Source organism: Podarcis filfolensis (assembly GCF_964270895.1).
Source record: "Podarcis filfolensis genome assembly, chromosome: 18".
Taxonomy (NCBI): Eukaryota; Metazoa; Chordata; class Lepidosauria; order Squamata; family Lacertidae; genus Podarcis; species Podarcis filfolensis.
Genome location: NC_139622.1, coordinates 10,217,712 through 10,238,042, shown reverse-complemented (window position 1 = coordinate 10,238,042; position 20,331 = coordinate 10,217,712). Strand labels below are relative to the sequence as shown.

Here is a 20,331-nt window from a genome sequence, read left to right as displayed (position 1 = left end):
TCTTTGCTTCACATTTCCAAAATAAAGAGAGAAATTCTAATCGGTTTACAACTCTGTGCCTTACAAAAAAGAATCAAATGCAAAGTTACAAAGAGATTAAAAGTAAAACAAATGAAGAGCATTTACATATTTATTTGCTTTTATTTACTTAGTCATACCTTGGGAGTCGAACGGAATCTGTTCCGGAGGTCCGTTCGACTTCCAAAACATTCAGAAACCAAAGCGCGGCTTCCGATTGGCTGCAGGAACAGCCGTTTTCGGGTCTGGGCCATTCGGGAGCCAAAACATCCGAGAACTAAGCTGTTCAAAAAAACCAAGGTACGACTGTATCACCTTTATCTTCCAGGGATGTACATGGTGTGTACAAATATACACACACATATTTACAACAATTAGGTAAAGGGACCCCTAACCATTAGGTCCAGTCGTGGCCGACTCTGGGGTTGCGGCGCTCATCTCGCTTTACTGGCCGAGGGAGCCGGCGTACAGCTTCCGGGTCATGTGACCAGCAGGACTAAGCCGCTTCTGGCGAACCAGAGCAGCGCACGGAAATGCCATTTACCTTCCCGCCAGAGCGGTACCTATTTATCTACTTCACTTTGACATGCTTTCGAACTGCTTTAAATGCAAGATTCCAAATTGAGAAAATGGGGGGAGACTGCCCAGAGTTGCTGAGCTTCTTTTCGGGGGGACGCAGATTGCCCAGACTTGTTGAGCTATTTTGGGAGGGGGATGCTGAAAATCGCTCACCAGCAGGACTGCCACAGCCAATTGCCCGCCCAATTGCTGCAGCAGCCAATAGCCAGCGGACCTTGCCGTACCCACCAATCACCCGCAGAAACGCCGATGACAATCTCCCACTCATGGCAACCAACAATCGCTTGTCCCGCCTCTCCACTATCCGTGTATAAAACGACCCCCAATTCTTAGCATTCTTTTAAGAAGAGAAGAAGAAGAGTTTGGATTTGATATCCCGCTTTATCACTCCCCTTCAGGAGTCTCAAAGCGGCTAACATTCTCCTTTCCCTTCCTCCCCCACAACAAACACTCTGTGAGGTGAGTGGGGCTGAGAGACTTCAGAGAAGTGTGACAAGGTCACCCAGCAGCTGCATGTGGAGGAGCGGGGAATCGAACCCGGTTCACCAGATTACGAGACTACCGCTCTTAACCACTACACCACACTGGCTCTCAAATAACATGGCTCTTTTAAAACAACATAACCTCTGCTTATACACGGGAAAATACGGTATGCTACTTCTGAGGCAGTGACTGCTGGGAGCAGCTTTTAAACTTTTAAAATAAAACACAGCTCATCAGGTTAAATGCTAAAGCAGCTCTGCGAACCGAGCGGCCTGTGGGGCCGAAACTCACCCCGTCGTGGACGAGAGCCTTCCATGTGTGCTCCAGCTTCTTGATGAATCTGGGTTGTGAAAGGAAGAAAAGACTGTGAGAAATTAAGGGGGGGGAGACACATGCAAGTCCTGCTTACCAAACACAATGTGTTCCCAGGAAAGCGTTCGTTAGGCGAGTGTCTGCGCAACAAGCCAATCGTTTCTCTTATCTCTAATGGGAACATTTCTAATCCGTTATCTCTCCCCGCCACCGCAGCCGGCTATGGTTTCTTCCCAAAAATGGCTGCTGCAGCCAATCGGCGCACCGACCCCTCTCGCTCTCCAGGCTTCAGGAAGCTCTCCGCAAGCCGTGGGAGCCCGCGGGAAGTCGCGCCGGGCTCCCACGGCTTGCGGAGAGCTGCCTGCATTCCGAAGCCTGGGGCGCGTGCCCCGAGCTTCAGGCAGATATCCGCAAGCCTGGGGAGACCGGCGTGACAGCAGCCTGTTCTGGGGGCTGGGGTCGGGGGAAGCTCGGGCTCCCTCGCCCCAGCCCCGCGCCTGGGGGGGATTTTTTTTTCTTTATCCCCCCCCCAAATAAAAACTTGGTGCGCCCTATGGGCCAGTGCCCCCTATGGGGCAAAAAATACGGTAGTTGCGTCTTGTGGCCTGGTGCGTCTTATAGAGTGAAAAATACGGTGTTTTCATCGCCCACAAACGGAGGAGACATGGAGGGAACACCTACCTGTAGGACTGGAGGATATCGATGATTCCCACGTGGAGGAGAAGGCGTTCGCCTTTGCCATTCACTGCTGGAATGCCACCCATTCTTGGAAGGAGGAGAGAGAGACCAGACCTGTCAATATGCACTGGCTGCAACCAGAAACACGCTCAATGCTTCTTTCGTTTACAATGAAGATCATCAGGGAGTTTGGGCTGGGGGTTCTCTAATAGGTGGGTGATACCCAGCTCTACCTCTCCTTTAAATCAGAACCAGCAAAGGCAGTGGATGTTCTGTGCGAGTGTCTGGAGGCAGTTGGAAGGTGGTTAACGGATTGAGGTTGAATCCTGACAAGACAGAAGGACTGTTTGTGGGGACTCCCTGGTCCTGAATGGGGTCACTGTGCCCCTGAAGGACCAGGTGCGCAGCCTGGGAGTCATTCTGGACTCACAGCTGTCCATGGAGGTGCAGGTTAATTCTGTGTCCAGGGCAGCTCCATCTGGTACGCAGGATGAGACCCTCCCTGCCCACGGACTGTCTGGCCAGAGTGGTGCATGCTCTGGTTATCTCCTGCTTGGACTACTGCAATGCACTCTATGTGGGGCTACCTTTGAAGGTGACCCGGAAACTACAGCTAATGCAGAATGCGGCAACTAAACTGGGGACTGGGAGCGGCTGCCGGGACCATATAACACCGGTCCTGAAAGACCTACATTGGCTCCCATTACATTTCCAAGCGCAATCCAAAGTGTTGGTGCTGATCTTTAAAGCCCTAAACGGCCTCAGCCCTGTATCCCTGAAGGAGCGTCCACCCCCATTGTCCAGCCTGGACACTTAGGTCCAGCTCCAAGAGCCTTCTGGCGGTTCCCTCCCTGCAAGAAGTGAAGTTACAAGGAACCAGGCAGAGGGCCTTCTCGGTGGTGGCGCCCTCCCATCAGATGTCAAGGAGATGAGTAACTACATAGGCAGCCCTGTATAGGGAAGCTTTTTAATGTTTGGTGTTTTGTTGTGCTTTTAATATTTTGTGGGAAGCTGCCCAGAGTGGCTGGGGTAAACCAGCCAGGTGGATGGTGTACGAGTGTTGCTACTGCTGCTGTTGCTGTTGTTGCTGCTGCTGCAACCCAGACAGATGGACAGGGTATAAGCAATTAATAAATAGTAGTAATCATAATGAAGACAGGAGTGCCTGGCGTGCTCTGGTCCATGGGGTCACAAAGAGTTGGACATGACTAAACAACAACAAGTGATCATAATAATGGCTGGTACCCATTGACCTGCCCAGGTAGGCTCAACCATAGGTTCATAACGAGCCTCTCCTCAGCCCTGGCACAGCTGCGGTGCCCCCCTGCCAACCCTCAGCCCTTTCTTCAAGATGGGCCGCTCTTTCCGCTTCTCTGACAGCCACTGCAGGGAAGAGGGGCGAAGGCGGACCCCCACAACCTGCTCCACTTACGTGTCGTCCGTGTCGATGGACTCCCCGCGGGCAGCCCCGCCCTGGATGGACTCCATCGCGGTGGAGTACAAGGCCTTCTGCCCCATTGGCCGCTTCTCGTCGGAGGTGCTCTGGGCCCCGTCCGCCTGCCGCTCCCGCTCTTGCTGGTCCATGTTGTGCACCCCCAGGAGCAAGCTGTAGTCCATGATCTTGAAGCTTTCGAGCACCTGGGGAGAAGAGGGTGTTGCTTGACCAATAGCCCTGGTTTGGCTTCACAAGTTAAGCGTGCAAGACCGGGAACTGGGGTGGGGTGGGGGGACGCTGAGGAGTAGGGGCTGGATTGCGATGAGTTAGCACCAGGAGACTGACGTGAAATAAGGGACCAGTGGTCTGGGGGAGCCTGCAGCAGCCGGGAGACGAGAGAGGCAGAGGCAGGAGAAGCTGCAAGATTGCAGAGCGAAGGACAGTCGCCCCCAACCTCTCCTGCTCCACTGTCTCCCAGGGCCAGGAGAGGATTGAAGTGGGAGGAGACTCCACACAGGGACTCCCTGGTCCGAGGCTCTTCTAGCCTGATCCGGCTGGCTTCCGCGCAAGGTAAAGCTAAAGGATCCCTGGACGGTTAAGTCCAGTCAAAGGTGACTATGGGGTTACGGCACTCATCTCTGTGTGGCTTCCAACATATATAAAGTAATATATAAAGGTAAAGGTAAAGGATCCCTGGACGGTTAAGTCCAGTCAAAGGTGGTCATGGGGTTGCGGCGCTCATCTCGCTTTCAGGCCGAGGGAGCCGGCGTTTGTCCGCAGACAGCTTTCCGGGTCATGTGGCCAGCAGGACTAAACTGCTTATGGCACATGACAGAAACCAGACCGCATGAAAACGCTGTCTACCTTCCTGCCACAGTGGTGCCTATTGATCTGCTTGCACTGGCGTGCTTTCAAACTGCTAGGGTAGAAGGAGCTGGGACAGAGCAACAGGAGCTCACTCTATCGCAGGGATTCGAACCGCCAACCTTCCGATCGGCAAGCCCAAGAGGCTCAGTGGTTTAGACGACAGCGCCACTCGTGTCCCCTGCGCAACCTACCAAGCAGTCCCTCTGCAGTGTCTTGACCACGGCGCTGAAGGTGTCCGTGTCCAGCATGATCCCGTCGGGCATGTCCTGCATGAAGTCCAGGTCCTTGTAGGTGGGGCTGGACTTCTCCTTCTCCTTCTTGGAGGCCCGGCGCTTGTAGGTCGAGCCCTTCAGGTCGTACTTCAGGTGCATCTTCACCACACGGGGCAGGATGTTGTTCATCACCACCACCCGGATGTTCTTGCCCCCGGACTGGACGCAGTAGAGGCCATAGAATTTGGGCAGCAGCGTCCGGGGATTCTGGTTCAAATTCTAAAAGGTAAAGGGACCCCTGACCGTTAGGTACAGTCGCGGACGACTCTGGGGTTGCGGCGCTCATCTCGCTTTACTGGCCGAGGGAGCCGGCGTACAGCTTCCGGGTCATGTGGCCAGCAGGACTGAGCCGCTTCTGGCGAACCAGAGCAGCGCACGGAAACGCCATTTACCTTCCCGCTGGAGCGGTACCTATTTATCTACTTGCACTCTGACGTGCTTTCGAACTGCTAGGTGGGCAGGAGCAGGGACTGAGCAACGGGAGGCTCACCCCGTCATCGCGGGGATTCGAACTGCCGACCCTCTGATCGGCAAGTCCTAGGCTCTGTGGTTTAACCCACAGTGCCACCTGCATCCCGGGGATTATTATAATTATTATTAAAATCATTGATTTTTATCCACCCTGGTGAGTCTCTGCAGATTCCCGCTGCAACAAAGGGCCCCGAGAGCGTCTTCTGCTGGGACGTACCATGTAGTAGCCAGGAAGCAGCTTCTGGAGGAATTCCGCCTCCTTGTGCATGACAGTCTTGATGATGAACTCGTCGTCGCTGGTGACGTAGAAGAGGGAGCCGCTGGCCCCGGGGTTGGACAGCTCGATCAGGGGCTCGTTGCACAGGGAATACTGGGCGGGAAGGAAAGAGAGAGAAGGTAAAAGGCGTTCAAGGATGCGGCAGGCGTTAATGGCAACTAAGAGGCGGGCAAAATCGAGGGGCCTCTGTGACCCACCGCGAAGATGCCCAAGCCTGGGGCACCGTATTTTTCACTCTATAAGACACACCAGACCACAAGACGCACCTAATTTTTGGAAGAGAAAAACAAGAAAAAAAATATTCTGAATCTCAGAAGCCAGAACAGCAAGAGGGATCGCTGCGCAGTGAAGGCAGCAACCCCTCTTGCTTTTCTGGGTTCTGGGATAGCTGCGCAGCCTGCATTCGCTCCATAAGACGCACACACATTTTCCCTTACTTTTTAGGAGGGAAAAAGTGAGTCTTATAGAGCAAAAAATACGGTATTTTTGCCCTTTGGAAGAGGGTAAAGGAGCCGTCCTCACCAAGTAGTCATCCGGGCGGATGCCGAACAGCTCTCGGAAGTAGCGGAAAGCGACGGGCGCGTACGTCTTGAACCTGAAGTCAGGGTAGTGGTGAGCTGGGGTGAGGTTGCTGCCTTCGCTGTGGCACGAGAGGAAGAAGAAGACACAGAGAACAGTTCAAACTCTCTTCTCCACCCACAGAGCTCTTCTTACAGTGCAGCAGAGCCGGCTAGTGTTTCTCCCCATCTTTCGTCTAGCAAGCTTGAGGTGGCAGAAACAGACCTGCCCTTAAAACAGGTCTGTCCTTGAAACCTAATGACCCCCCCCCCAGGGGTGGTAAACGTTAGGCCAGGCAGGGGGCCGGGAAGCCGTCCAAACCTCTCTGCCCAGCCCTCAATACCAGTGTTAGAAACTCAGATTTATAAGCTAATGGCCAAATGGCTCCTGAAACCTGGGTTACAGTTACCATAAAGGTAAGCTTTTAATGTTTAATAGGTTATTGTATTTTAGTGTTTTGTTGGAAGCTGCTCAGAGTGGCTGGGGAAACCCATCCAGATGGGCGGAGTATAAATAATAAATTATTATTATTATTATTGCATGCAGGGTGGGAATGGAGAATGTAGTTTGCTGCCCCCGCCTCGGCCACTACTGACACACAGCCCCCAGGAAGCTGACTAGGAGAGAATAAGGTCCATGGCTTGCTCTCACTGCTACACCCCTCTGGCCATCTCTCCCGTCATGTTTGTGGCCAAGAGCTACTGTTCAAATTGGGCTTCACCCTGCCACCTCCAGCAGCCAACTTACCTGGGGAAGAAAATGCTCTCCACCACGTAGAAATCTTGCATCAAGACATCCCGCTCGGGCTTAGAGCTCAGGTTCCCCACTGTGTAACCGATCCCAAGCTGAATGGCTCCCTTGAGTGTGGTCGACGTGGTCTGAGGACAGACAGGGTCAGAGCGGGTGGGGTTATGGCATGATCTCCCCAAGCGGGGGCATCTGTTTCTGGCTCACCCCTCCAGCTATCTGCCAGGAGAACCCACCACCATACGCTCTGCTGTACGCGGGGCTGCGCTTGGGAGACGGCTGAAACTTCAGCTGGTCCAAAATGCAGCTGCTAAATTACTGGCTAGGGATGCGGGTGGCGCTGTGGGTTAAGCCACAGAGCCTAGGACTTGCCGATCAGAAGGTCGGCGGTTCGAATCCCCACAATGACAGGGTGAGCTCCCGTTGCTCGGTCCCTGCTCCTGCCCACCTAGCAGTTCGAAAGCATGTCAAAGTGCAAGTAGATAAATAGGTACCGCTCCAGCGGGAAGGTAAACGGCGTTTCCATGCGCTGCTCTGGTTCGCCAGAAGCGACTTAGTCATCCTGGCCACATGACCCGGAAGCTGTACGCCGGCTCCCTCGGCCAGTAAAGCGAGATGAGCGCCACAACCCCAGAGTCGGCCATGACTGGACCTAATGGTCAGGGGTCCCTTTACCTTTACCTTTAAATTACTGGCTGGGGTTAGACCTCCTGTTTCAAAATAGCTGCACTGGCTGACAGTTCATTTTGGGGCCCGGTTCAAGGTGCTTGTGTTCAGGTCCCAAATACCTGAAAGATCACCTCCTTCTCTACAGGCCCCCTCAGGTGCTGAGATCGAAAAGAGGGGAGGCAGCCTGGTAATTCCACCGCCCTCAAGAGGCTCAGGGTGTGAGTATGCAGTGGCCCGAGAGCGGGGCCTTCTCCATGGCGGCCCCTAAGTTGTGGAACCGCCTTCTCGCAGAGCTGTCTCTGACACCTTCACTATACTGCTTCTGGAGATTGCTGAAGACACACCTCTTGAGGTACACACAGTGGTACCTCGGGTTACATATGCTTCAGGTTACATACACTTCAGGTTACAGACTCCACTAACCCCGAAATTTTGCTTCAGGTTAAGAACTTTGCTTCAGGATGAGAACAGAAATTGTGCTCTGGCGGCACGGCAGCAGCAGGAGGCCCCATTAGCTAAAGTGGTGCTTCAGGTTAAGAACAGTTTCAGGTTAAGTACGGACCTCCGGAACGAATTAAGTACTTAACCCGAGGTACCACTGTATATATTTTAGGACCCACCTTATTTTCAAAATACCGCGTTTTAACACTGTAACCCTCCCTGGTGACCTTAGAAGGGCAGGAAACATATAAAGAAACGCTAAGGATACCTTCTTGTAGGTCGTCTCGCCTGATGCATCGACCCCGCGATGGCCTATCTTCTTGCCCTGGCCGGCCCCCGGCTGCCCCGTCAAGGAAGGTGCCTGAGGCAGGAAGGATTTCGAGGTCAGCCAAAACATCGCCAAGGTGGGGTGGGGGGGGAGCTGCCCCAGGGCGTGTAGGAAGAGCAGGCAGCTCCTGGGATGCCAACCAAACTCCTCAGCAGCTGAGATAGCTCAGCTGATAGAGCATGAGGATCTCATTGTGGGCTCGAGTCCCACCTTCGGCAAAAGATTCCTGCACTGCAGGGGGGCTGGACTAGATGAGCCCTGGGGGACCCTTCCCAACTCTACAAGCCTATGTTCCTACGTTTCCTCCAGAAATGGGAGAACTAGACCATCCCCTTCTGGGTTTTCTCTTAACTGTTCTTTCAAAGCTTTCACATCGTATTTATGAGACCGCCTCTCCTGGTCTGCCCCGCAGAGGACCTTAAGGTCCATGAATAATCATAGTTTAGAGATTATCCTCCACCAGGGCCAGGGCCTTCTCAGTGGTGGCTCCGACTTGGTGGAATGCTCTTGCCCCATGAGACCAGGGCCCTGCAGGATTTAACTTCCTTCCGCAGGGCCTGTAAGACAGAGCTATTCCGCCTGGCTTTCAATCTGAACTTAGCCTGATCTTTTATTCCCCTTCCTTCCCTCCCCCTCCCCTTTTTATGAAGATCACCCGCTCTGGGATCCCACAGCGAATTCTCCCCTGGTATCCATGCTAGCCCAAATAGGACTAATTTAGCCAGCAAGCCCTGGTGATCATCTAATGTTTATTGGCTGGTTTCCCCCCCTAAATTGATTTTTGATTTTATTGTTATTCACGTTCTATACTGTATTTTATGCTGGGTTTTTAAAGCATCAATTAAGTGTTTTAAACTTTGTTGTCAGCTGCCCTGAGCCCGGTTTTCTGAACCGGGAAGGGCGGGGTATAAATAAAAATTTATTATTATTATTATCCTTGCTTTCTTTGCCTCCAGGGCCCTCAAAGCAGTGAAGGATTGTTGAAAAACCATCCTATTATCAGCACCGTTAAGGACTACAAGATCCCGAAGGTTCAGTAAAAGCCAACAGGGGCCGCCGAAACAATCGAAGGATTCAAATCTCCTTCAGAGCCTTTCCTAAAGAAATCAAGGGTTTGCTGTTGTCTGATTCTATCTTGTGTTTTTATCTTGCGAACCGCCCTGAGATATTTTGATGAAGGGCAGTATATACCGTATTTTTTGCTCTATAAGACGCACTAGACCACAAGACGCACCTAGTTTTTGGAGGAGGAAAACAAGAAAAAAAATATTCTGAATCTCAGAAGCCAGGACAGCAAGAGGGATCGCTGCGCAGTGAAAGCAGCAATCCCTCTTGCTGTTCTGGCTTCTGGGATAGCTGCGCAGCCTGGATTGACTCCATAAGACGCACACACATTTCCCCTTACTTTTTAGGAGGGAAAAAGTGAGTCTTATAGAGCAAAAAATACGGTAAATCTAATATAAATAGTAATTTTTTAAAACAATGCCTTCTTCTGCAGATCCAGGAGCGAAGCCTCTGGGACTGTTAGCCACTTAGCTGAGCTCAGGCCACAAATCACTCTCCCAAAAACTATATGGAGAGAACAAGAAGCCCCGCCCCCCCAATACCCTGATTCTTTCTGGAACCACCTGCCCTGGCTCGGATGACGATGGGACACCGAGTGGGACCCCTGATGTTTATCCTGAGGCTCAGAAAAAGGTCAGGACAGAAGGAAAGCACTTGAACTCACCTCTGTTAGGACAGCCTTGCTCACCGCCGGCCCTGAGGAGAGAAGGAGAGAGTCAAGGTAAGCAGGAATGTCTCAGAACCTCAACAGGTACAGTGGTGCCCCGCAAGACGAATGCCTCGCAAGACGGAAAACCCGCTAGACGAAAGGGTTTTCCGTTTTGGAGGTGCTTCGCAAAACGAATTTCCTATGGGCTTGCTTCGCAAGACGAAAATGTCTTGCAAGTTCCTGCGGGTTTTTTTTTCCTTCCCCCCCTCTTTTTCCCAAGCCGCTAAGCCGCTTATCAGCTGATCCGCTAAGCCGCTTAACAGCTGATCGCTAAGCCGCTTATCAGCTGATCCGCTAATCCGCTTATCAGCTGATCCGCTAAGCCCGCTAAGCCGCTAATAGAGCTAATCCGCTAATGGGCTTGCTTCGCAAGATGAAAAAACCGCAAGACGAAGAGACTCGCGGAACGGATTCTTTTCGTCTTGCGAGGCACCACTGTACCTGCTGCAGAGCTCAGCGTGGTGGGGGAGAGGGACCCACCTAACCCTGGCAGAGAGAACCTGGCCTTCAACCCCATTGCCAAAAAAACCACCCCCCTTCCTCCAAATTAAACCGACTGACGTTTCTCTTCTGTTCTCCTTGACTTGCTGTGATGCTGAACACACGGGGGAACAAGTCCCTATTCAGTGCAGTGGGATTGACATCCAAGCCAACGCAAAAAGAAAGCCTTATGTGCACTGATCAGGAGTCTAGTTCACATTGAGGCAATCTGAGGCAACTTATATACCGGGTGGGGACCTCGCAGTGCCAAATTGGGGCGGGAGACGTCACAGTCCGGTCTACGGGCGATTGAAGTCCTGGCTGAGGACGTCGGGACCGGGGGCAAGATGGTGGGGTGGGAGCAGGAACAAGAGTCCAGAAGCCAGGAGTCAGGAAGCCAAGAGTCCGAGGGTCAGAGAGCCGGGAGTCAAGAAGTCAAGGGTCCGAGGATCAAGAAGCAAGGAGTCACGAAGCCAGGGGTCCGAGGATCAAGAAGCAAGGAGTCACGAAGCCAGGGGTCCGAGGATCAAGAAGCAAGGAGTCACGAAGCCAGGGGTCCGAGGATCAAGAAGCAAGGAGTCACGAAGCCACGGGTCCGAGCTCCGAGGGTCGAGAAGCAAGGAGTCAAGGAACCAAGGTCCGAGAATCAGGAAGCAAGAAGCCGAATGAAGCAAGGCAGGAAACAAGTTGCTGTGACAAAGAGCCGAAGGGAAATGCTGACCTTATATCCCTTCCCGGCTCTTGCCACCAGGTGCTGTGAGTTACCAATCGGCCTCACCTGTCCGGCCGTGCCTTGCCTCTCCAGAACAAACTTAGGAAGGCCCCAGTCCTGCGAAGCCCTACTGGTCCCAGGGCCTGGCTCCTGCCTGCACTCTTGACAGGAAATCCCTCCAGGGAAGTAATGCTATGTTCTTTTGGGGGAAGTCTGCCTCTGAATATCAAATGCTGGGAATCACGGGGTGTGGGGTAGAGAGTTGCTGTGGCTCTCAGCTCCTGCCCGTGGGCTTTCCACAGGGGGCATCCTGTAGGGACAGGATTCTGGGCTAGATAGGATCCCTTTGGCCTCATTCAGCTGCTGCAGGGCTCTTCCGATGTTCTTAAAACTGGTCCGTCAAGGGGAAAAGTTCCAGCTTAGACCCACGACCCCCACTTCAGTACAGTACGGTGAAATGTTTGGCCGTGTGAGACACAAACCATCCAAAGTGCTGAGACCCAATCCACGTCTAGTCCCTCGGAGCAGATTTGGCAGACTACTCAATGGCTGGATTCATCTAATGAATTAGCCCTGCGAAAGGACTTCGGCTCGCACAGCGGGGTCTTTCCACCGCACGCTTCGCCCTCCAAAACTGATTTGCTGGGAGGAAGGTTTGTTCTGTCCGGCAAACCGAATTGCAGGTGCAAATGCGATGCTGAAGAGCAAATTATTATTCTTTAACCTCCCTCCCCTCCACCAACTTTTAACAGTCCGGGAGGTAACCTAGGCATGCACTCAGCCAATGAAAAGCTTATTCAACCATCCCATGGACTTTCAAAGTCCTGAAGTCTATCTTCATCACAGGGACTGGGAACTTGATTTTTAGGGGTATTTATTTGTTTGTTTTTATAGCAGAGTACGAACAGGTGCCCTGCTCGGCATATTTCATAGCTTCTCTGAGTTATTCAAGCCCCTTCGCCACGGCAAGGCAGTGATCCATGAAGGCTGGATGCTTTTGAATTCTGGTGCTGGAGGAGACTCTTGAGAGTCCCATGGACTACAAGAAGATCCAACCTCTCCATTCGGAAGGAAATCAGCCCTGAGTGCTCACTGGAAGGACAGATCCTGAAGCTGAGGCTCCAAGACTTTGGCCACCTCATGAGAAGAGAAGACTCCCTGGAAAAGACCCTGATGTTGGGAAAGATGGAGGGCGCAAGGAGAAGGGGACGACAGAGGACGAGATGGTGGGACAGGGTTCTCGAAGCTACAAACATGAATCTGACCAAACTGTGGGAGGCAGTGGAAGACAGAAGGGCCTGGCGTGCTCTGGTCCAGGGGGTCACGAAGAGGCGGACACGACTAAATTACAACAACAACAACAGGAACAGGAACAGGTACCCTGGGAGCTGGATTTGGCACATTCTGTGTTGTTTTTTTCTGGCCCCAAACCAAAGCCCAGCTACACAACCCCCAAAACTACCCATTATGATGCAGGTGAGGATGGAAACCGAACACTTTCAACACATACAAACAAAACACACTGCAGAGAGCACTGCTTCTAGGGAAACTGGGCTGGCTAATCCCTTCTCTGCCAGCTGTCAAAATTCCAGCGCTGGAGATTAGCTTCAGTTTTGCAATAATGACCACAATCGGCTTTGCCTTGCTGCATTTAAGTACCTAATAAAAAGTCCCCAGGGATGAACGGAGTCCAGGTGGGGGGGGGGTTAGAGAAAACCCATAGATAAGCATAATTAAAAAATAATTAAAGATGGGAGGCGGGACTGAGAGGATGAGACCAAACGAAGGAACCTCACACACAAACACGCCGGGCTATTGCGTCTCAAACGCGCAACGGCAAAAATCCGATTTGCGACATGGGCCGAAAGGAACGCCTCCCGCTGGCGGCTTGCCAGGGGTATTAAGGGGGCACTTATCTCTTAAGCCAGCTGACAGATGGCCTGTTGCAAAAAAAATAAATGTCAGTAACAACAACTCATTTAACTCCGGTGGCGTGAGGGTGATGCTGTTGAGCCAAGAAAGCCAGGGCCATTGCAACCTAGCCTTGCTTAGAATCATTGAATCATAGAGTTGGAAGAGACCACAAGGGCCATCGAGTCCAACCCCCTGCCAAGCAGGAAACACCATCAGAGCACTCCTGACATATGGTTGTCAAGCCTCTGCTTAAAGACCTCCAAAGAAGGAGACTCCACCACACTCCTTGGCAGCAAATTCCACTGTCGAACAGCTCTTACTGTCAGGACGTTCTTCCTAATGTTTAGGTGGAATCTTCTTTCTTGTAGTTTGGATCCATTGCTCCGTGTCCGCTTCTCTGGAGCAGCAGAAAACAACCTTTCTCCCTCCTCTATGTGAGCAGCGCTTATCGAGCGCTGCTCACGTCTCCCAAGACTGCACCAAGAAGCGCCTTGCCTGTCACTAGCCGGGCATCCTCCAGATGTTGGGGGCCACAATTCCCTGCATCCCAAGTGCACACACACCTGGAAGGCTAATGGTTGCCGAAGGGTGACTTGCATGAACCTGCCTCCCCGCTTCCATGATGATTATTATGTTTAAATGCCACATTTCCTCCAAGCGTGGGATAAAGGGTACTCAGCTCACCTTCTCTAACCTGAAACCATCATTATCTATAGTGCTTCTACTGCCGAACGGTGGAGCTACTGGTAAAGGGACCCCTGACCATTAGGTCCAGTCGTGACTGACTCTGGGGTTGCGGCGCTCATCTCGCTTTATTGGCCGAGGGAGCCGGCGTACAGCTTCCGGGTCATGTGACCAGCAGGACTAAGCCGCTTCTGGCAAACCAGAGCAGTGCACGGAAACGCCATTTACCTTCCCGCCGGAGTGGTACCTATTTATCTACTTGCACTTTGAGGTGCTTTCAAACTGCTAGGTTGGTAGGAGCTGGGACCGAGCAATGGGCGCTCACTCCGTCGTGGGGATTCGAACCGCCGACCTTCTGATCGGCAAGTCCTAGGCTCTGTGGTTTAACCCACAGCGCCACCCGCATCCCTGGAGCTACTGGTATTCATCATTAAATAGCTACTTACTGCGTTTACATCCTGCCTGCCTTCCAAGGTGGCACAAGTCATCCACCCCACCATCAATCCCCTTCCCATCTTCACAACAGCCCTACAAAGTAGGCTAGGCTGAGAGACTGTGACTGCCTCCCTCTCCAAGGTCGCCCAGCTGGGTGCTGGGGATTTGAAACCCAGGCCTCTCCCAGATGCTAAACCAACACTAGGGTCTGGTTCTCAAGAACCTGCTTTCTGGCTTGAGGTCGCTTACAGCCCAACTCACGCGCCCCCCACCCCGCGAAACCATTCACAAGTACCAGGTATGGGGTATTGAGTAAAGGTAAAAAAAGGTAAAGCACCCCTGGACGGTTAAGTCCAGTCAAAGGCGACTCTGGGGTTGTGGCGCTCATCTCGCTTTCAGGCCGAGGGAGCCGGCGTTTGTCCACAGACAGCTTTCCGGGTCACGTGGCCAGCAGGACTAAACCACTTCTGGCGCAATGGGACACCGTGACGGAGCACACGGAAATGCCGTTTGCCTTCCCGCTGCAGCTGTACCTATTTATCTACTTGCGCTGGTGTGCTTTTGAACTGCTAGGTTGGCAGGAGCTGGGACAGAGCAACGGAGACTAACTTAGTTGAGTACTAACTGGGGGAGGAAGAAGAGAAAAGGCCTCGCATCTTCTCCCTGATGTTAAGTCGGAATCTCCCTACTTGTAACTTGAAGCCACTGGCTCCGAGTCCTAGCCTCCGGAGCAGGAGAAAATAAGCTTGCTCCATCTTCCATGCGACAGGCCTTTCAAGATAGCTATCATAGCTCTTTAACGGGCTTCTTTCTGGCCACTGTGAGATCAGGATGCTGGCCTCGAGATGGGCTCGTTTTTCCTCATCTGCTTATTTATTTATTTTGTTTAACCTGGTCTGGGAACTGACAGGGGAGGGTATCAAAATGCCACACACCCCAATGCAAAAATCAAGCAAGTAAAAGCGGCCTACTTCAGTGCCTGGCGACGGGGCCAAACTCTGGTCGGAGGTAAGAACTCACACCACGAGAACCCTGGTAAGAAGTCACGCTGCGAAGGCATGTATGTGTCATCCGGAAAGGAAAGAAAACAGGAGCGAGGAAATGCAGGCAGTTGCAGTCCACACACACACACACACACACACACCCCACACAAGCGGAAGGCTGCATGTCTGGTCTAATCAGCTCAACACCCAACCCAAAATGCAGAAAGGAGACATTAATAAGGACCCACAAGCGCTCTGGCAGCTCAAGTCTAGACAACTTAAAGGCATGGAGAACTTAGCGAGCCATGGCGTCAAAACGTGTCCTGAAACGGCCGCCCAGGCATCCTATGAAGAACCAGAGAGAGAAAAGTGGCTTTTTGTTTTAAAGGAGGGTGCCTCAGCCCTACACCCCCACTGGCTTTGTAGAGCACTGCTATGGGGCAGCTCCATAAATTAAGCCGGTGAACAAATATGGAGAAAGCAAAATGGCTCTGAAATGTTTTCCTTGAAGCCGGATTGTTTCAATGGGTGTTCCAATGTGCTGTAAACCGCTCTGAGGTTTTTCTTTAAAATATGAGGCGATACAGAAATGGAACAAATGACAACAAATTTCGTCGAGGAAAAAATGGCACCTAGATGTTCCATTCTAGCAACTGCAAAGGTAAAGGGTAAAGGGACCCCTGAGCATTAGGTCCAGTCGTGGCAGACTCTGGGGTTGCAGCATTCATCTTGCTTTATTGGCCGAGGGAGCCGGCGTACAGCTTCCGGGTCATGTGGCCAGCAGGACTAAGCCGCTTCTGGCGAACCAGAGCATCACACGGAAACGCTGTTTACCTTCCCGCCGGAGCGGTACCTATTTATCTACTTGCACTTTGACGTGCTTTTGAACTGCTAGGTTTGCAGGAGCTTTTGCAGGAGCTGGGACCGAGCAACTGGAGCTCACCCCGTCATTGTGGGGATTCGAACCACCGACCTTCTGATCGGCAAGTCCTAGGCTCTGTGGTTTAACCCACAGCACCACCATAACCTAGGTTAAAAGCGCCATTTGGTGATTAGCTTATATATCTGAGTTTCCTAACACTGGCTAGATGGACCCCCCCTCTCTCGTTCACCATATAAATATATCTCTGCATAAGCTCCAAAACCAGCTCCTCAAAGGAACTGCTCTCCACTGCCACAGGGTAAGACCAGCCTTGAATCACGCTCTCATTACTCATCTTGGCTGGCGGAGCTTGGCGTTCCAGCCCTCTGTACCACCGCAGCAAAGGATCAGAGTTCCACCCTCCCGTCCCAAACTCCACCCCAGGGAGCCAGAATCAGTGTGGGCTGAAGATGCTTCCCTGCCTGGAGCAGAATTGACTCACACTGCGCTCTCTCTGCTAGGGCCAACTGCTTTAAACGATCTCGCCACGCCATCAAGGCATCAAACCCTGCCCATTAATCCTAGCGGCTGAAGCAGCCTTGTGCAGTGTTTCCGCAGAGTGGGAAAAACTCTGGACTTTTCTTTTTGTTTAAATGCAGCATCTGTACTGGGCTCTCCAGCCAAAAAAAGGCTCCCAGAGCAGCTTACACACACCATCTATTGAAATAAGGCAGTCTACTTGGGACGCAGGTGGTGCTATGGGTTAAACCAGAGAGCCTAGGGCTTGCCGATCAGAAGGTCAGCGGTTCGAATCCCTGTGACAGGGTGAGCTCCCATTGCTCGGTCCCTGCTCCTGCCACCCTAGCAGTTCGAAAGCACGTTAAAGTGCAAGTAGATAAATAGGTACCGCTCTGGTTGGAAGGTAAACGGCGTTTCCGTGCGCTGCTCTGGTTCGCCAGAAGCGGCTTAGTCCTGCTGGCCACATGACCCGGAAGCTGTACGCCGGCTCCCTTGGCCAGTAAAGCGAGATGAGCGCCGCAACCCCAGAGTCGGCCACGACTGGACCTAATGGTCAGGGGTCCCTTTACCTTTACCTTACATCCTTTCCAGATAGAGGGAGCTCTGCTCCTCAGCTCTCCCACTGCCATCATCACCAGGTGGTGCCAAGGCTCAGGTCCAGTGCCCGAAATCTGCCAGGCACATTTCTCCAACGAGCGCAGGTCCGATGGCAAACCACGTGGAGATCTCTGGATGCCAAGTTTGGCAGCGGACATCTCCATCTGGCTGGAACCCTCCAGCTTTCTTAAGCAGCTCAGCGGAAGAGCTTTCTCGCTGCACTGATTTCCCAACTTTTTGCACAAGGAGAACACGGTTCGCCCCCCTCCTCAGTTAATCCCTACGACGACCCTGAGAGGTAGGCTAAGAGGCTGCAACCGAATCAAAGGTCACTCAGTGAGCTTCATGACGGAGCGGGGATTCGAACCCTGATCTCCCAGGTCCTAGTCTGACACTCTAACTAGCACACCTCACTGCCTTCCTAGAGCACTTCTGCTATGGGGCAGCTCTACAGACTAAGTGGGTAAATAAATATGGTGTCTCCTAAAATCCAGAAAGTTGTTTCATCTCCTTTACACCTGATGGAAGGGCGTTCCACAGGGCGGGCACCACCACCAAGGAGGCCCTCTGCCTGGTTCCCTGTAACCTCGTTTTTCGCAGAGGGGGAACCGCCAGAAGGCCCTCGGAGCTGGACCTCAGTGTCCAGGCTGGACCATGGGGGTGGCGATGCTCCTTCAGGTACACGGATCTTAAACAACCCGTTTTAAAACAGCTGTGCTGGTCGCCATTTTTTTTCAAGGCGCTCACAAATGACTCAGGTCCCAAACACCTGAAAAGGCCTGCTACTTCCCGGAAGACCCTCTCGGGTGCTGAGGTTGGCAGAGCGGGCCCTCTTGGTAGTTCACCCTCCCTCAAAAGCTCAGGTGGGTGGCGGGCCAGGGAGGAGAGCCTTCTCTGCGGCAGCCCCTAACCTGTGGGACTCCCTCCGCACAGAGGTGAGTCTACAGCTTTCAGAGAATTCTGAAGATTCACCCCTTCACCCTGGTTTTCTACACTTGAGGACCCACCAGGTTTTCATGGTTTTTAAGTTATTTACTTGTTTCTAACACTGTGTTCCTGCATGGCAATGGGCCCTGGGACCTCGGGGTGAGTAATAAATAACATTAATGCCACAGGTTTGACAGCGGAAAGGCTTCGGGGGAAGAGGAATGAAAGGACATCTGTGTACCAGGGGGAGGCCTTGAGATGTGCACATCAAACCAGGGCATGTTTTTAAAGCCTGTAACAAACACCAATCCTGTTATTACCGTGAACATGATTTGAATCCCAGCATCACCCACACGCAAGGACTGAAGGAGGGTGAAGGTGGGGGGGAGAAAATAAACAATCTTGATTTATACAGCTTCACTGTCACATGCTGGTTAAAGGGTGTTACAAATGACTCACGGAGGGAGGGGTCCAGCTTTTTAACCATGCTATTTTTAATTTGGGGGGGCTGCGAGTTCTTTTATCGCCTGAGGCTATATTTTGCATCCGATGTGTTGCCGTTAACAGAGAAAGTAAGCAAGACACTATTAAAGATGGGTTTTCTTTCCGCTGATGAGGGTTGCATCTAAAAAAATAAAAGAATATTTTATTTACACCTTCCCTCCACTCTATACTGAGGTATTGATGGCCTCAAAGTTTGTTTAAATCCAACCAGATTAAATGGTTTAAGAGGCAGCTGAGATCTTTCTGAAACTGCTGATGGGCCTGGTTTTAAAACGCCTGCATGCTGCCTGAAAGAGCAGTTCTCTCAACTCCAGGCATTTTGGAACATCTCCTCGGGGAGGGTGAGAAGAGGACAAGCTCAGTTTTTTCCTGACTTTAAAAATAATTCCAAACTGACCTGGCCGGAGGGAGCATCCACTGAAGACACAGTCAGCAGGAGTAGAAACGGGGGTGGGGACAGTGTCAGAAACTCAGATATATAATCTATTTGCCAAACGGTACCTTAAACATGGCTTACGGTTGCCGCGATGAATTGCCTAGGTGCTTTTTATGCAATTTATAAAGGTAAAGGGACCCCTGACCATTAGGTCCAGTCGTGGCCGACTCTGGGGTTGTGGCGCTCATCTTGCTTTACTGGCCGAGTGAGCCCGGCGTACAGCTTCCGGGTATGTGGCCGGCATGACTAAGCCGCTTCTGGCAAACCAGAGCAGCACACGGAAACGCCGTTTACCTTCCCACCGGAGCGATACCTATTTATCTACTTGCACTTTGATGTGCTTTCGAAATGCTAGGTGGGCAGGAGCAGGGACCAAGCAACGGGAGCTCAACCCGTTGCGGGTATTCGAACCGCCAACCTTCTGATCAGCAAGTTCTAGGCTCTGTGGTTTAACCCACAGTGCTACCCGTGTCCCTATGCAATTTATACTTATTGTTATTATTACTGTTCGTTTTATTTCTATACTGCTTCCTATTTTGAAGAACAAATCACAAAGCGGTTTAGAACACGTGGAAACAAACAACCCAGAATAAAACAAATTCAAGCTCCAGGGGAAACGTTTCAGATCCTACTCTAAGTGACATTTTGCTTTCTCCAGTCGCCAACGAGGCATCTAGGGATCCCCACGTGGTTGCGGCTGGGCACAGGCCAGTCGCAAAACGTGGCTGGCACCCGGTTAATTTCTAACACTGTGTCCGGGGAGGGGAGAGTCAGCTGGGTGGTGGCAGAGAGAAAAATAAGGGGGGGAGAGCAAGTTTTAATTTATACATGAAGGGAAGGAAGAGCAGAAATAGGTGTCGGTCTGTATTAGGGTCCCATTTACACAGGGGTTGCATTCTGTGGCCCCGCCCGTTTAATTCAAGTCACGTACCCAGAAGCTGTACACCGGCTCCCTCGGCCAATAAAGCGAGATGAGCGCCGCAACCCCAGAGTCGGTCACGACTGGACCTAATGGTCAGGGGTCCCTTTACCTTTAATAGGAAGCTATCAAGTAATGACCGGGGTTCAAAGTCCTACTCAACCATGAAGCTCACTGGGCGACCCTAGCCCAATTAATGGCATTTCAGCCTAGCCTATCTCTCATTGTTGTTGAGGGGATTAAATGAGACGGGGGGAGAGCCGTATATACGACACCCGGAGCTCGTTAGTAGAGAAAAGGGTGGGACTGGAACAAACCCCCTTTACTTGGGTGCCAGTCCTGTTGGACTCAATGGGGCTTACATCTGAGTAGTCACATGAAGAATGTGATCTCCTCTACTGGCCTGCGTCATGACTTGGCAACGCTTGACGGCTAATGGCTGTAATCCAA

General features: G+C 52.0%; 1 protein-coding gene across 12 annotated transcripts in view; it reads right to left on the bottom strand.

Annotated features, from left to right (window-relative positions):
• PIP5K1C (phosphatidylinositol-4-phosphate 5-kinase type 1 gamma) overlaps positions 1-20,331 on the bottom strand; it is a 43,100-nt gene that overhangs the window by 19,074 nt on the left and 3,695 nt on the right. For all 12 annotated transcript variants that reach the window (XR_014543329.1, XR_014543330.1, XR_014543331.1 and 9 more), the window contains exons 2-10: positions 9,865-9,896; positions 8,076-8,168; positions 6,698-6,828; positions 5,915-6,032; positions 5,333-5,485; positions 4,564-4,863; positions 3,503-3,708; positions 2,074-2,157; positions 1,372-1,420 (exon numbers count right to left, since the gene is read on the bottom strand). Coding sequence is in view for 9 of the 12 variants with exons in the window: in XM_083594517.1 (XP_083450643.1) it covers positions 1,372-1,420; positions 2,074-2,157; positions 3,503-3,708; positions 4,564-4,863; positions 5,333-5,485; positions 5,915-6,032; positions 6,698-6,828; positions 8,076-8,168; positions 9,865-9,896 (1,166 nt within the window). In the remaining 3 variants the exon portion in view is untranslated. The remainder of the gene's footprint in view (positions 1-1,371; positions 1,421-2,073; positions 2,158-3,502; positions 3,709-4,563; positions 4,864-5,332; positions 5,486-5,914; positions 6,033-6,697; positions 6,829-8,075; positions 8,169-9,864; positions 9,897-20,331) is intronic.